A 16,680-nucleotide genomic window follows, 5' to 3' on the forward strand; every position below is an offset into this window, starting at 1 on the left:
AATGGGACACACACATGTCCTACTGGTGGTTGTAAACACTGGTAGAATTTTTCTGAAAGCATTTGGCAACCTATAATCAAGAGTCTTAAAAAGGTTCATATTATTTGACACAGTAATTCCACTTCCAGGAATTTGTTCTTTAAAAAAAAGCTGCAAGAAAAATATGCACAGAATTGTTCATAACTGCAATGTTTATCACATAGAAAGGTTGGAAACTTAAAAGCCCAACAACAGGAAAATGTTTAAATTATGTCATATGCACACAATGAAATACAACCATTAAAAATTGTTCTGAAGAATTTCTTAATAAGGTGAAAATGTTTACAATGTAAAATTAGGGTGGAAAAAATGGGTGCAAAAATCTGTACAATACAGTATGGTCCTAATTAAGTGACACATATGCATAGAAAATAACCACATCAACAAATTTAACAAATGATTATCTGTGAGTGGTGGAATTATGGGTTATATTTATTTTCTTCTTTATGTTTACTTGCATTTTAAAAACTGTCTACCATGCATATCCATTATTTTTATAATCAAGGAAATGGAAAGCAACAGAAGTCTATGAAAATCTCTAATAGCCTCTACACCCCACTCACTTAATACTCTTCTGTGTTTTAACCCTAGACTAAACTGGTTTGGGAGCCTTTAAGAATTTTGAGGCTGCTGCACTCTCAACAATGAATAATAAAATAAATCTAAAAAAAAAAAAATTTAAAAATCAAGGACCAGGTAAACCATGCAGAATGTCACCTATATTGTGCTTGCACTAAATCACTTCTGTTGTCTGACTCTTTGTGACCCCATGAACTTTAGCCCGCCAGGCTCCTCTGTCCATGGAATTCTCCAGGCAAGAATACTGGAGTGGGTTGCCATACCCTTCCGCAGGGGATCTTCCCAACCCGGGGATCAAACCCATGTCTCTTATATCTCCTGCATTGGTAGGCGGGTTCTTTACCACTAGCGCCACCTGGGAAGTCCCTGGGAAGTCATCTATATTGATATAATGCAAATTTTGACATAGTTTTATGGGGAGGTATCTTGCATTGAACCAGGTCTTTTTAGGACTCCCCCTTAATCCAGACCTACCTACCTAACCAGCCCGTAGGTGGCAAGGCTAACCAGTCCACTAGTCTCTTCCTTTCCCTCCCTAGTCCTATCTACAGCACACCCTTCACCCTGTAATCCTCCCTATTTCTAGGCCTTTTGGTATGCTGTCCCTGCTAGAAGTCTGCACTGATTACAGTTAAGCAGCATTCTCCCCACCTACACATTATCAGCAAGAATCTTGGTGGGATTTCACTGTCTATCTAGAACAGTTCGGGAAATGAAGGAGTGAGTCATTCTCTCCAACCTCTAGCTGTTTTCATGTTAGGGACCGAATGTTGTCTTTGAGCCTCTGAGATCTTCCTTAGCTTGAAACAAGCTTCCTTACCTCCTAGCCTGGAACCAAGATGGTTTCTTGAATGGCTCTCCCTGAGCCCCAGGCCTCACTGACAATGCACTCATCTCTGAAGAACTGCTTATCTTCTTGCCTGATGCTCACTTGTGATGTCAGCCTCCTACCGAGGCCAGACCACTCTCAGCAGATGGTAGGCCTGGGAGAGAACACCGGCAGCCTCAAAGAGATCATTGGCCATGACACTTTCCCAAACCATACCTTATGCCTAGATCCTTCTAGAATCAAGCTGTTCAGCTCTTTTTCTCAGCTTCTATCGGAAGCCAGCCCCCCACCCAGCCACCCAGCATTGTTTATGGCAACATGCAGCAGTATCCAACCATATTTGTTTGTAAGTCTTCAATGAGCTTCAGCCAAACCTTTGTCATTCAAGGCCCTTCACTGGCTAGCCTCACTTTTCCTTGTTTCATCTCCCAGCTCTTCCCTCCATGCACTTTTCACTTTTACTCCAGTCCCATCACATCAAACTTGCCAGTCTTCTCCAAGCACACTTTGTACCTCTTGTCTCCATGCTTTTTCTCATGCTCTTTTTTCCTCCTCCAAGTGCCTATCCTCCATTTCTGTTGTTTTGCTTTTCTGCTGAAAGTCTATTTTATAATTTTCCTCCCTTCTTCTACTATAGAATTTATCCATCTGCCAGTGAGATGTGTGTTTAATTGTCTTTCCTACCAGAAATGGAGGCTAGGTTTTAAACAGCTTTGAATTCTCCAGCATTAGCTGGAGTGTTCCTTTAACTATGTTGTTTCTCTGTGAATTTATACCATCTCTTCCTTTGGACTGTAAGGTCCTGAAGGAAGTTCCTCCTTCTTCATGGCCCTGCCCCCAAACTCCAGCTGGGTGATAAGGCTTTACCCACAATCCCTACCACTGGGTATAAGACAGATATTGAGATTTCCTCTTAACTCAGAAAGCAGGACTTAAGTGGAAAATGATGATTTTTTTTCCTTTCATTCAGAATAATTTGGTTATGCAAATATTCAAACAGTAAAGTTGTTGCTAAAGAAGATAAAAATTTTGTTTCAGTTATAAGGGCTATGAACTAGGACACCTGAGCTCTGGCTGATTCTAACTTGTTTATTAACATGAGGATCACCTTTCCATGCTTCAGTTCACTACCTCTAAAATGGGAATAGCACCTACATGCTTTACTGACTCCATCAGGACATTAAACCTAAATGCAATAATAAAGGAGAAGAGCCACAGGAAAGGCACAGGAGCTGAAGACAGGAGACAGGAAGCATCATGGTGGTCCATGTACAGCAGCAGGTCTACACAATTAAGAGGGCAGGCGAGGTACAGGAGTTCCCTTACTCAGGTTAGTAGTGGACATTGAGAGCCCAGCAAGCTAGGAAACAAGCAGAAGCAGCACAGAAGTTTGCAGAGGTGGTAGATGAGAAAGAAAGTGAAAGTGTTAAGTCATCCAGTCATGTCTGACCCTTTGCGACCCATAGACTGTATCCCCCAGGCTCCTCTGTCCATGGGATTTTCCAGGCAAGAATCCTGGAGTGGGTAACCTTTCCCTTCTCCAGGGGATTTTCCCAACCCAAGGACTGAACCCAGGTATCCTGCATTGCAGACAGATTGTTCACCGTCTGAGACACCAGGGAAATCCAGATGAAAAAGGAACAAGCATAAACATTTTTCCCATTTGTGAAACAAATTAGTGGTTCCTTTAACAATACAAGTGCGGCCGTTATTGAGCTCATGCATTTGCCTGTCTTTTTTGCCCAACATTCTTTCAGTGGCTGCTTTTGTGGGGCAGTGGAAATAAGGATCCCCTGGTCTGTTTACTAAGCTATATGACCTTGAACAAATTATTGATACTTAACCCTCAAGTCGCAGTTATATGGTCTGTAATTTGGGGACAAGAGCACTTACCTTGAAGTTAGCATGAGTTAACCAAGATGAACCATGTAAACTGTCTAGCCCAGCTCCCAGCGGTCCCTTGCTCTGAACAGTGCAGGCTGCAGCACAGCTCTGCCCTGGGTATAGGCTGTCGATACTGTGGGTAGGTTAGGCAGGGCTGGTGAGGTATAATTACTGAAACTTTATAGCCAAGATTCCAAGCCGGTAACAATTTCAAAGACTCTTCTGTTTTCCCTCAGTAAGCACTTGCCAATTTCTGATTGGGAAAAGATGATCACTGTGGAAGGCACCTTGGCGGCTGCCTTCTTCTTCATCAGCCCCAAGAGTCTGGGCCCAAGGCCCAGGGCTTCTCAGATATGCAGGCAAGAAGCAGTAGAAAGATGATGATTAAGGATGGCTTAGAGTACCTGGCAGGCAAGGAGACCTAGGTTCTACCTCCCACTTTCTCAGTCTACCTGGCCACTGCTTCACAATTCCACTGTAAGAGGAATAAGCAAGTTAAATCCTTCAAGGTCAGTGGCTCTCCACATTGGCTGTATGTTAGAATCACCTGGGAAATTTTTAAACTCTTCATGCCTGGACTGCACTCTAGACTCATTAAATCAGTATTTTTTAAAAGGCTTTCTGGGTAAATTTCAATCTATACCAAACGCTGAGACCACTGTTCTAGATCAGGATTTTTCAAACTCTGTTAATTTAGAATACGGTTTCTCAGGCTCTGGGGTTGGCATTACTACTGGAACACAGGGCTTCCCTGGTGGTTCAGTGGCAAAGAACCCTCTCCACCAATGCAGGAGATGTGAGTTCAATCCCGAAATCAGGAAGATCTGCTGGAGAAGGAAATGGCAACCCACTCCAGTATTCTTGCCTGGGAAATTCCAAGAAGAGAGGAGCTGGCAGGCTACAGTCCATGGGGATGCAAGAGAGTCAGACACAACTTAGTAACTAAACAGTAACAACAACTGGAACTTATTGATTCAAAAACACACTCTTTTAAAAACATGTACGTATTAACATCTTTGAAATCAGAATGATCTTTCAATCAGTGCCATCTAATATTTGATGAAATACAGAAACAAACACCTCAGGTAATACTTAGGATTTAGCCAGTCTGAGGGGGAAAAAATGGTTCTCTCGTACTCCCTAGGGCAGAGCTTTCCAATCTTTAGCATCCTTACAGTCTCCTGTGATCCTGTTAAAATTCAAGTTCTGAATCGGAAGGTCTGTGCTAAGCCCTAAGATTCTGCATTTCTAAGAAGCTCCCTGGTGATGTGTGCGGGGCCTTGCACAACACTTTGGGTAGCGATATTCTACAGTATGTCCCTCTAAGGAGCTTCCACAGCAACTCATTTAAGTAAACTTAAATTATTGGCCCAGACAAAGATGACCAATGGAGAGTCTTCAATATGTCTGGGAGGCAACTTTAGGATGCCACACTCTCATTTCTCCCTAGGAAGGGGCAGCTGGGATGAGAGCCAGAGGAAGGGTTGCTCTGACGTTTGAGGAGACAGAGGCTAGAAGTCTAGTTTCCAAAGAAGCACTTTGTTATGTGAGGCAACACAAACCCTCCACAATAAATACCAAGTTCATGCACCAAGTGAAGATAGGCCTGAGGTGAGTTTAATGGGTAAGCAGCCCCATTCTTGGGCTTCCCTCATAGCTCAGGTGGTAAAGAATCTGCCTGCAATGCAGGAGACCCTGGTTTGATTCCTGGGTTGGGGAGCCCCTGGAGAAGGAAGTGGCAACCCACTCCAATATTCTTGCCTAGAGAATCCGGTGGACAGAGGACCCTGTCAGGCTACAGTCCATGAGGTCACAAGAGTCAGACACAACTTAGTGAATAAACCACCACCATCCCCATTCTCTCTACCATATACTCATTTTCCTTCCTTTTTTCATCCATCAAACCATCATGGAGGATCCACAAATAAACCACAAGATCTGAAGTATTCAAAGATGAATCAGATTTGGTACCTGACCTCCAAGGGGAGGAATTCGGTCTGGGGAAACCCATTTGTAAAACCGATAATAATGAAGTGATTAACCGGTAATAACAGGAGGATGTAAAAAGAGACACGCCAACATAAAGGAATGCTAATAGCTTCCTAGTGCAGCAGCCACTGGAGGAGCTGGAGGGAACATTTCTAATCTTTCCAAAAAAGGGCAAACCCTTAAACAGATTCCTTGCCAGGAACCGGCCTGCTATGATGGAAGCAGTGCTTTGATGCCTTGAAACCATGAACTCTGGAGTAACAACATGGGGAGAGCTTCCTCTGCACCTCTAATCTCTAGCTCTATGCAAGTGTATCTAGGAAAAGACTTTTAGGAGATCAGCCCTTCCAAAGTATGGAGCCAACCATTATCTTACTCCAGAGAGTTCCAGTATCTGCATACCAACCTCCTGTGTCAGAATCCAGGACATAATTTCCCTAGTTACGGAAACACTTGAGTCTTTGCCCTTTGTCATACTGAGCTCTTAATTGGTTTAGCCCATCACACCACTAGATATAAAGGCTACAATCCCTAGACTTAAGTAGGTCTGCGGCTGGGATAGGGAGTCTCAGGCAAGGCAGGCAGGGTGCCACACAGCACCTGCTCTTTCACCCAGCTCCCTACAGACTGGCTTTTTAGAAGGACTAAGAAACTGATACTCGATCCCAATTTATTTTTCCTTATCTTCCCATCTCTCAGATAGGAAACCCTGGAGGAGAAGCTTAAAGGCTGGAGAAAGCTGCCGAGGAGGAGACGGATGAAAGATGGGGAGTGGAGCCAGTGCCGAGGACAAAGAACTGGCCAAGAGGTCCAAAGAGCTAGAAAAGAAGCTGCAGGAGGATGCTGACAAGGAAGCCAAGACTGTCAAGCTGCTATTGCTGGGTGAGCGAGATGGGACGATGAGCCAGAGGAGAAGGTACTGCTCCTTCCCGCTTATCCTGGATGGTAGGTGGGCTCTAGCCTGCCACGTGGGGAGGAGGGATGGAAGGTTATTTGTCCTTCCCCCATGCAGTCTCAGGCTAGGGGATCAGGAGCTCTAGGGCTGAGCACAGCCACCCCAAGATGTTCTACCAAAGTTGCTCTGGAATCATTTTGCTCTTCCTTGAACCAGGAACAGTGCAAGGGCCAGGGTGGACCCACCCATCTCCAAATCTACCAAACCTAACACCTAACAGCTTAGCAACTACCATGAACTCTGGGCTCGAAGACACTTAAATAAGTCTGCAGTCAGAGAACTCTGAGTCAATGAACTCAAAGGATAGAGAAGTTCTACCATATAGTTAGTGTCATGTAGACTCAGGAATATGATTTTTACTGGTTCCTTCTCCTTGCTTCCAGTAAAAAAAGAAATCTTTAAAAACATTAGAAGTGGGGAGCCCTGAGTGGGAAGGAATGGAGTCTTTACAGAAGTCCTTTCCTGGCTTTCTATTCCATGATTGCCTCTAAAGCCCCTGCCAGATGGGAGGCTCAGGAGCTTGATGAGCTCCTAAGCAGATCACAGGTTTGTGCTGAAAAAAGAAAAGCACCCCAGTCAGTCAGAAACTGATCATGGCTGTAAACAGAACTAAGACAACAGAGTTTGGGAAACCTGGCCTAGAAAAAGCCCCAGTGGTAGTAGATTCTAGGTAGGCAAGCTGGAGCAGCTAAGATCTTTATAGCAGAAGACTGGCTGGCTGGGTGTCCAAGCCCACGAGGTGCCTGGGAACTAGAGCCCCAAGCTAAGGCGCCTCCTTTTCCTCAGCTGATCTGTGGCACAGCACTAAGGACACAGTGAAAAGCACACCTCTCTAAGTAGACTCAAGGAGCCCAGGAGGCTACCAAGGGGAAAGAGACAGCAAGGCCACTGAGCGAGCTTTTAAGCCTAAGCAGCTTTCTTCTACATTCAGGATAAGAAGCTTAGAGGAACCAAGCACAGGATAAGTGGTGGAGTGGGGAAGGGGCGGGGGGGGGGGGGGGGGGGGGGGCAGGGGCGGGTATTAAGGCATCAGGGATAGTATAGACTGGGGGAGAGGGTTGAAGGGTATGCAGTTTTTGATGGAGGGAGAGTGAAGTGTGAATGAGGATACAAGAACATTTTAATCAGTAAGGGAAACAGCAAGATAATAAAAAGTGTTTCAGTGAAGTGATTGAGTTCTCCACAATCCTGCTCCAAGATCACTCCTGAGAAAAAACAGGCAAAGCAAAACTGTGTGGAAGGAATTTGCCTGAATCTATCAGTGGTTCTCAACAAGGTTTTGCACACCTGCACCCCTACCGCAAGACATCTGGAAATGTCGAGAGCATTTCTGGTGGTTACAACTGGAAGAGTGGAATGCTACTGGGCTCTAGTGGGTATTGGCCAGGGGGCACGGGACAGCCCTCCACAGAAAACTCATCCACTCAAAATGTCAACAATGCAGACGCTAAGAAACTCTCCTCCAATCCCAGATCAAATGGCCTGAGCTCAAGGCTGGTACAAACTGAGGTAGTAAGCATCCCTGTATGTTCTCCCCTAAAAAGGCTCCCAAGTGAGCAGTGGCTTAGACTTCTCACAGGCCATCTACTGGAGGGTTGGGGAGAACTGGTGGAAATCTGAAGCATAAGCATTTCTCCCTGCAGGTGCTGGGGAGTCAGGAAAGAGCACTATCGTCAAACAGATGAAGTGAGTAGGAACAAAGCCCCACAGGACTGAGGTAGGGTGAAGTCAGTGGAATCAGTAGAGGTCGAGGATAAAGGGCTCTTTAAAGCCTTTAGGAACCCAGATGTAAAGAATATAAAGGACCTTATTCCCAATGTCCCTTATCTTCATGCCCCGTGTCCCTCACTCTCCACTCTGGGACAGCAGTATGAATAGAGAGATTGGGTTCTTATAATCCTTTAAATCCCCCCCAATTCACAATCCCTTAGGTCTGGTTATTTAGGTCCAACTAATGGCTGGGTGTCTTCCCCTTGCAGGATTATTCATCAGGATGGCTATTCGCCAGAAGAATGCCTGGAGTACAAGGCCATCATCTACGGCAACGTGCTGCAATCCATCTTGGCTATCATCCGGGCCATGCCCACACTGGGCATTGACTATGCTGAAGCGAGCTGTGTGGTACGTGGTTAATGGTATATGGTTAAGAGTGGAAAGAAAGGCTAATGAGGAGAAGAAACAGACCAGTGGCCAACAAGCTATGAGAAAACGTGCATCAGAAAAAGGTTTATGTCACAAAAATCCCACTTGAAAAATGTGAAAGTGCTAGTCCCTCAGTCGTGACCAACTCTTTGCAACCCCATGGACTATAGCCCACCAGGCTTCTCTCTCATGGGATTTTCCAGGCAAGAATACTGTAGTGGGCTGCCATTCCCTTCTCCAGATCTTCCCAACCCAGGGATTGAACCTCAGTCTCCTGCATTGGCAAGCAGATTCTCTACCATCTGAGCCACTAGGGAAGCTCATTTGCTGAGCTTCAAATCTTTACTTCAGATCTAGCAAGGCATGCAGTTCTTACCTTAGTAAGTGTTCATTAAAAAATCTGCTCTCAGCTTCCTCTGCCTTTTTGTCTTATTTTACCATTTAAATTGCTCCCCTCAGGTTCTATGCCTTGAGTGTGGAACTTTCATAAGCTAAATCCCTAGTTCAAGTATTATCGTTTTCCTAGATTTGAATAATTGAAGAAACAAAGAGGTTGAGTTCCTGTCTGCCATCTTGTCCACTTCATGGTCAGTCTGGTCTTTAAACCAATCTCCCTGAGGCAGAGGACCCACATTTCCTGGCAGGACCCCCACATTTGGACTAAGGATGGAAGATGAAAACACCTCAGAGGAAGCCTCTGGGATCTCTGCTATCCACCAGACATCCCAGGGCTGGATGAACTGCCACCCTCCACATCGCAGAAGCACCCTCAGAAACTCATCAGTGTGTTCACTTAGAATCTTTGTCGAAACCGCCTCCACCTGAGGCTTTGACAGAATGCAAAATGCTTTCCTTTCAGAATTCCCAAAAGCCTCCTGGAAAGTCATTACTCCCATGTAATTCTGATCCTGGTTTCTGCCTTACAGGATAATGGGCGACAGCTCAACAACCTGGCTGACTCCATTGAAGAGGGCACCATGCCTCCTGAGCTAGTGGAGGTTATCAGGAAGTTGTGGAAGGATGGTGGGGTGCAAGCCTGCTTTGACAGAGCTGCAGAGTACCAGCTCAATGACTCAGCATCTTAGTAAGACTCTGACTGGGGGCAGGGTGGGATGAAGTGTCAGCAACGTTCTGGGAGAAATCTCAGCCAGTTGAAATTTTCCGGCCCTGAAAAATGGAGACCCAAGGACTGAATTCAGCCTGTATACCTGTCTTGTTAGGCTTTGAACAGTGTTTTACTATGCTCTGAATTTAATGCCTTTGAGACCTCTGCCCCAGTTCCCTTCACTCTGTATTTATTGCTTTAACACTGGTCCACTGCAGCCTACAAAGCTGAAGACTCAAAATCCAAAACAGAGATGCTCTGTTAACAGCCTCAGTCCCTGTCTTAAGTCAAACACAGAGCCTCTTCTTTCAGAATCATGAATACTAATACAGTCCTCCAGTTCTGCCATATACTCCTTTAGGAGACATGATTCATGATGGCCCTTTTAGTGCAACACAGGCTCTACTTAAGTCACTAACCTAAACTCTCCTTCACCCCTAGTATCTTATGTCAAGGTGCCAAAGGACACAAACTGCCACGGCAAAGGTCAGGGGTTAGAGAGCACCAACTTTGCAAAGCTGCTTCCAAAATATAAGGTAGACAGAGTATCAATCCTACACAGACAGCACGGTCTCACAGACGGGCATAAGCTTCAGCATCAAAAAGATCCAGATTTAGCCACTGTTCTATCACCTGGTCTAATAATAAAGTTATCATTTACTGTCCCTCTAGCCCTCACTCAGGCCTAGACACTGCTCAGTGCATTAGGTACATCTTCTCATTTAATCTGCACAATATATCTTCATGGTAGATAGTAGTTTTTATCAGTCCCATTTATAGAGGGAAAAAACTGAGGTTCAGAGAAATAAATTAACTTACCCAAAGCCACACAGATAAATGGCAGAGGCTAGGATTTAAATCTAGGTCTATCTGACCACAGAGTTGAAGGTTTTTTACAATACACCCACAATGCCTCTTGTCCTGGACAAGTTATTTAACTTTTCTGGATCTTTCCTTCATCTGGAAAATGGGATATGAAACCTGAAGGTTTATGAGGTTAAATGAGAACTTAAATGTGAAAAGCCCTGGCATATAAAAAAAAACCTTTACTTTTCTTCTTTCTCTGTCATCGCACTTCATATATGTCTTTTTTTTTTTTAACTTTTAATGGTAACTGTCAAACATATACAAAAGAATACAATCAATCACTTGGCTTCAGCAGTCACCAACTGATGCCGACTCTTGTTTCATTTTATATCCATTCCCCACTAGATTATTTAGAAGTAAACTCAGATATACCATTTCATCCTAAAAATTTCATTATGTATCTCTAAAAATATATTCCTAAAAAAAAAGTCACATCATTATCACACCTAAATATTCAGTAAGTCCTTAATGTCATCAAATATCCAAGTCAATGTTCATTCAACTTTCTTCAGTTATCTCAAATGTTTTCCCTCCAACTTGATATACAACGTCTATGCATTGCACTGGTTCATGTCTCATATGTTTCTGAAATCCCTTTTAATCTACTCCTGCTTCCTAATAGAACTTTTGACACCCATTTAAACCAGCAGCTCCCAAGGACCAGTTTCATGGAAGTAATTTTTCCACGGACCCAGGGCACAGGGGGAGATGCTTTCAGGATGATTCAAGTGCATTACATTTATTATGTACTTTATTTCTATAATTATTACACCAGCTCCACCTCAGATCAGGCATTAGATCCCAGAGGTTGGGGACCCTTGATTTAAACCACCAAGTCTCATTCAAAAGTCTAGAAAACTTTGTAGTCAGATGAAACATAAGGAAAAGTTATCTGATGACCTAACTTCCTTTTGTAAGGATACATGAAAAGGGTTTGAAGTAAACACTCCTAGATTTAATAATACAGATTCTCGTGCTGGTTCTATCACCATATTACAGTTATATGCCTTTGGGTAACACTCTTCACCCTTCTTGACTTCGGCTGTGGAAAATTTAATATCAATTGACAATCCCTTTTCTCCAGCTACCTGAATCAATTAGACCGAATTACGGCCCCTGACTACCTCCCTAATGAGCAAGATGTGCTACGATCCAGAGTCAAAACCACAGGCATCATTGAGACTAAGTTTTCTGTCAAGGACTTAAACTTCAGGTGAGTACATTGTTCCCTCAGAACATGTCAGATACCCCAAAGGGGGAATAGGAATGCTTCTTGGCCTTCACTAAAGCCCAGTCTGAACTACTACTACTTCCCCCCCTTTCCTCTCCACTTCCCATCTTACTGCTAACTGGCCCCAAGATGGCCATCTCTCTGGGGTAAATACCAAGTGCATGTGGGTCATACGTTGGGTATACATTTAAGAACAGGTGTTTTTTCTCTCAGGATGTTTGATGTGGGAGGGCAGAGATCAGAGAGAAAGAAGTGGATCCACTGCTTTGAGGGAGTCACCTGCATCATTTTCTGTGCAGCCCTCAGCGCCTATGATATGGTGCTGGTGGAAGATGACGAAGTGGTGAGTGACTTTTGCACCAAGCAGCTTTGATAGATCGATCCCCCATGACCCTTCCTCTAAGCTTTGTGTCACTCCAACGGCCCAACCTGGGTGATCTCCCCTAACAATAATAGTTGAGCAGTTTTCTAGCAATCGATGTCTTAGGCAAATAATTCTAGAAATACTTCTTCTGCAGGTTCTAGGTTAGCACTTTAGAGTCCAGATTTACTGAGAGCTTGGTCTCAGATAAGACATCCAAGTACTACTTAGGACATCAAACAGTTCATCAAAGAAACTGAGTACTAGAGAGATAAGTGATCATTAACTTGGCAAAGCAAAAGAGTTACACTTAGTACTCTCGCAGGCTGCCTATGGAAGTGAAGGAGGTGAAAATGACAGAGCAGAACAGTGTATGATGTGCATCTTTATGCAACTTGATAGAAGGGTTGAACTAGTAAACTCACTTGGAAGCCTAAATATATACTCCGTGTCAACAGGACTACAGAGAGACTGGCAAACCAGGTTTCTCACATGCCACTTAAATTGGCAGCTGGAGAACTACCTGAGGGTGGTTCTCTTGAGCCTACCGAGTTTTACAAGACAGAAGCTCTGTAGAATACTGTCAGCCCATCCAGGTAGCATCCGAGTTTTAGACTGCTGCTGCTGCTAAGTCGCTTCAGTCATGTCCGACTCTGTGCGACCCCACAGATGGCAGCCCACCAGGCTCCCCCGTCCTTGGGATTCTCCAGGCAAGACACTGGAGTGGGTTGCCATTTCCTTCTCCAATGCATGAAAGTGAAAAGTGAAAGTGAAGTCGCTCAGTCGTGTCCGACTCTTAGTGATCCCATGGACTGCAGCCCACCAGGCTCCTCGACAGAGATGTCAAAGGCATGGAAAACCCCAAATTCACATAAACATCTGCTCCACAAATGGAGGCCCATAGGGAACTGACAGAAGACAAAGCTTCTACCCTCCGACCCCCTGCTCCAGTTCTTCTGCCTTCTCCTTAGTGCCTCAGGTTCACATTACAGCACTCTGAATATCCTCTAGCCAAAATGTCTTAGAGAGCCATTCATTTTCCAAGAACTCTTCTGTCCTTAACCTTAAAGTTTACAAGGTCTTAAAGGATTTTGTAGGAGTGTTAGCAATGAGCGAAGGTTACAAATTATATTTGTTTTATCAGGTGAAAAGATTGAGCCCAAGTCAGCTAAGAGCACATTCCAAGACCCTAAAGTCCTGCTCCCTAAAAAAAAGGCTGCTTTGGGGGCACTGGGTAACCTCTGGACTCCGCAGGTAACAGCACTACTTCTCACTCATTCCAAGTGGCGATCAGAAAAGGAAACAAGGCAGAAGTGCTTGTGGTGTGGCACTGGAAAATTTTTTAGCCCTTACCATTTGGCACTAGGGCCAAATAATCCCTATTATATTCCTACCCAAACTGAGATCTAGGACTGTCTAACAGAAACCTATCAAAATCATCCTGGAGATGGAAGTGGACACATGTTAACTGGCACCCAGTTTCAACCCTGAATCAGCAGCCTTAAGGATATCAAAGTCCTTACCTGTGCCCTGGCTGCCAAAGATTTCCAAAACATTTATTGTACACCGATATGCCAGCTACTATCATGGACACTTGGAGAAAGAAATGGCAACCCACTCCAGTATTCTTACCTGGGAAATCCCATGGACAGAGGAGCCTGGAGGGCTACAGTCAATCGGGTTGCAAAGAGTCAGACATGACTTAGTGACTAAACAACATCATCACCATGGACACTACAAACACACGATCTCATTTAACTTTCATAATAATCCTATGAAATAGGGAAACAGAGACTCAGAAAAGCTCAGTAATTTCCTCCAAATCATACAGCTGATACAAAGATCAGAAGGAAGTCAGATCTCTTTGGATCTACTCTACCACACTAAATGGAGATAAGCTGTTCCCTATCTTTCCTTTTACATTTGGAATGCAGGTCTCTTCAAGGACAGCAACAACAGGAAGCACACAGGTATGCCATTAGCCCAATCTGATATTTCTGATGGTATTTCCTCTCACTAGAATCGTATGCATGAGTCACTGCACCTGTTCAACAGCATATGTAACCACAAGTTCTTTGCGGCCACTTCCATTGTCCTCTTTCTCAACAAGAAGGATCTCTTTGAGGAAAAAATCAAGAAAGTCCATCTCAGCATTTGTTTTCCAGAGTATGATGGTAAGTGCCAAAGGCTAGAGACAATTCTTTCATAGTAATGATAGGCAATTGCCTCATTTCCTATACCAAGAAGTTCCTATACTAAGGAACTTGTCTTTAAGGAGTAGTAACTCCTTTGCTTTGCTGAGTTGATGATCCCTTATCTCTTTAATATTGTCTTATGTGTTTTATGATGTCCAAGAGGTATTTGGATGTCTAATCTGAGAAACTGGAGTATTCAGTTAGAGGTTTAAATTCAGGTATCTCTGGAATACAGCAGACATTAAATGCAGATGAACTGCTGATTATTCAAATGATACCTGCCAGAAATCAAAGGTGTCTAAAGAGACAGAGACACCTCTCTCCTCAATTCCTTTGCTCAAGTGTGAAACACTGGAGTGCAAGAGAGGAGAGGACCCACCCTCCAAAACTAAACCCCCAACCACAACTGTCTAACACATTTTGAGGATCAAATCAGTCACTTAAAAAGTAAGTGAGCAACTAAGAAAGCCTAATTTATCCCACTTCTTCACTATTTTTCTGGAAAACCAGGGAACAACTCTTATGAGGATGCAGGGAATTATATCAAGAGTCAGTTCCTTGACCTCAACATGAGAAAAGATGTCAAAGAAATCTACAGTCACATGACCTGTGCTACAGATACACAGAATGTCAAATTTGTATTTGATGCAGTTACAGATATTATCATCAAAGAAAACCTCAAGGACTGCGGACTCTTCTAGTTCTCACCATTTCTCAAGTATGTTCTATAAACAGGCTCCGAATCTCGTTAATTTTAAGCAGAAAATTTAAGGTCAATATATTATTGAATCCATAAGAATGAATCCATCCTCCCTTGGAAATGGAGTATGTATGATTGCAACTGTGTCTCATTTGGTCTTTTAAAAGCGGGATAGTTAGCACAGTTTAAAGAATGCAGGACCAGGAAATCAGAAGACCCAGGATCCATTATTGGCTCTGCAACTTACTATTGATGCAAAAATGTAAATATTTCATTTGTCTGAGCCTTGAGTCCCTTATCTATAAAATGAAGGTAACTTCTCTACTACTTCACAAGGTTACTTTAATGATCACAAACATAACTGAAGGCAGGCACATAAAAACTGTGTGGTGACACAAAGAAATCCTATGTTAAAGCTCCCACTAATGAAATTCAACACCAAAGTTTAGATGAATTATCCCAAACAAAAAAGCAAACCTTCCCTGCAATCTGCAAAAAAACTTAAATTAGTTAAAAACAGAATTTCAATAAACCTACCACCCTTTTTTACTATAAGACCTTTATGTGCCTTAGCTAAGAGATCTGAATCACCAGATGGATTGTCAGTTTGTGAGCTCTAAGGCACACATCCAGTTTTTTTTTTTTTTTTCCTGTTTTTTTGGCCACATGGCTTGCCTTGCAGGATCTTAGTTCCCCAACCAAGGATTGAACCCAGGCCCTGGTCAGAGTCCTAACCGCTGGACCGTCAGGGAGTTCCCCAAAATGATTTTCATTAAATCATATTATCCCTCTGCTCCCAAACTGCCAAGCTGTGTTCCTATATCTCTGTAAGTACAGGGATACTTATCTAAGTAACTCTCTCAGCTATATAAGACACTTTCTGAATGAACCTGGAGGACAGAACACACTCCCACTTGGAGTATTAATGATTGTGTTGCTGCTACTTCTCTGTCACAGAATTTAGAACAAGTGAGCAATCCTAAAATCCTCATTTCAACTGCTACATGTTTCAGAACAAAAAAGGCAGCTGATTTTGCTTTAGGCACTGAAAATTTTTGCAGTTGGATCCATGTGATGCCTGGCTGAAAACAACATCTCCCCAAACAGGCCAACAATTAAATTATCCCTTGAACTCCTTTGAGGGGAAACAAAGCTTATATTTATCTTGACAGGAGGTGGTGAAGTCAAGTATAGATTTAGCATTTACAACTACTAGTGAGGAAAGCTCTTGGCATCCAAGATTTAGTATATAAGAGAAAGTGTCAATTAAAATGAAAATCTGCTCCTTGCCAGAAAAACACATTCACACTTAGGCTACTACTAGCAATATTGATACTAGAGAGCCATATGAGCTTGAAATACACTGAAGAATAAATTTGCAGGTGTTAAAATTGGATTCATTTAATAGTCTTTCTGATTCTTTGAAAAGAAACCAACTTGGGAAAATTACCAGGGAAATAAGGAAAACTACTGTCTACTGCCGATTAAAAAACTTAAACTGAAGGAAAAAAATCTGGGCAAGATTTCTTGTATCCAAGCACTGTTCAGGGACTATTCTAAAGGGCACGCTCTAATGCTCACTAACCTCTTTGCTTTAACTCAAGTTATAGGGGTTCCAAGGTGTTTTGTTTTTTTTTTTTCCTTTTGGTATCATAAATCCCTCTAGCAGTCTGATGAAGCCTATGGGATCTCTTTCTCAGGATACTTCAAAATGCATAAAACAAAACTCAGAGAACTACAAAGGAAACCAACATACTGAACCAACAACAGTTGTATCTTTGGAGTTCTGAAGCCCCAGGTTAAA

The 16,680-nt window shown here is 43.2% G+C and overlaps 2 protein-coding genes across 3 annotated transcripts in view; one reads left to right on the plus strand and one right to left on the minus strand.

Moving 5' to 3' along the window:
• AMPD2 (adenosine monophosphate deaminase 2) overlaps positions 1-16,680 on the minus strand; it is a 36,261-nt gene that overhangs the window by 13,229 nt on the left and 6,352 nt on the right. The window contains exon 1 of one of the 2 annotated variants that reach the window (XM_070785963.1): positions 13,614-14,020. The exons of the other annotated variant lie outside the window; for it this stretch is intronic. Within the exon in view, the coding sequence (XP_070642064.1) occupies positions 13,614-13,627 (14 nt within the window). The 5' untranslated portion in view covers positions 13,628-14,020. Of the gene's footprint in view, positions 1-13,613; positions 14,021-16,680 lie in introns of those variants that run through there. 2 annotated transcript variants of the gene reach the window in all.
• On the plus strand, positions 6,023-16,388 carry GNAT2 (G protein subunit alpha transducin 2). The gene is made up of 8 exons (XM_019956902.2): positions 6,023-6,202; positions 7,919-7,961; positions 8,255-8,396; positions 9,344-9,501; positions 11,474-11,602; positions 11,834-11,963; positions 14,002-14,155; positions 14,687-16,388. The coding sequence occupies exons 1-8, from the start codon at positions 6,085-6,087 to the stop codon at positions 14,875-14,877; spliced, it is 1,065 nt and encodes a 354-aa protein (XP_019812461.1). The 5' UTR covers positions 6,023-6,084; the 3' UTR covers positions 14,878-16,388.

This window comes from Bos indicus, chromosome 3 (genome assembly GCF_029378745.1).
Source record: "Bos indicus isolate NIAB-ARS_2022 breed Sahiwal x Tharparkar chromosome 3, NIAB-ARS_B.indTharparkar_mat_pri_1.0, whole genome shotgun sequence".
Taxonomy (NCBI): domain Eukaryota; kingdom Metazoa; phylum Chordata; class Mammalia; order Artiodactyla; family Bovidae; genus Bos; species Bos indicus.

Excerpts from the sequence above, each read along its gene's own strand:
- GNAT2 (XM_019956902.2), top strand. The coding sequence starts at position 6,085 with ATGGGGAGTGGAGCCAGTGCCGAGGACAAAGAACTGGCCAAGAGGTCC. Across the intron at positions 9,502-11,473 it reads CTCAATGACTCAGCATCTTA|CTACCTGAATCAATTAGACC; the intron begins GTAAGACTCTGA and ends CCTTTTCTCCAG. Across the intron at positions 14,156-14,686 it reads TTGTTTTCCAGAGTATGATG|GGAACAACTCTTATGAGGAT; the intron begins GTAAGTGCCAAA and ends CTGGAAAACCAG.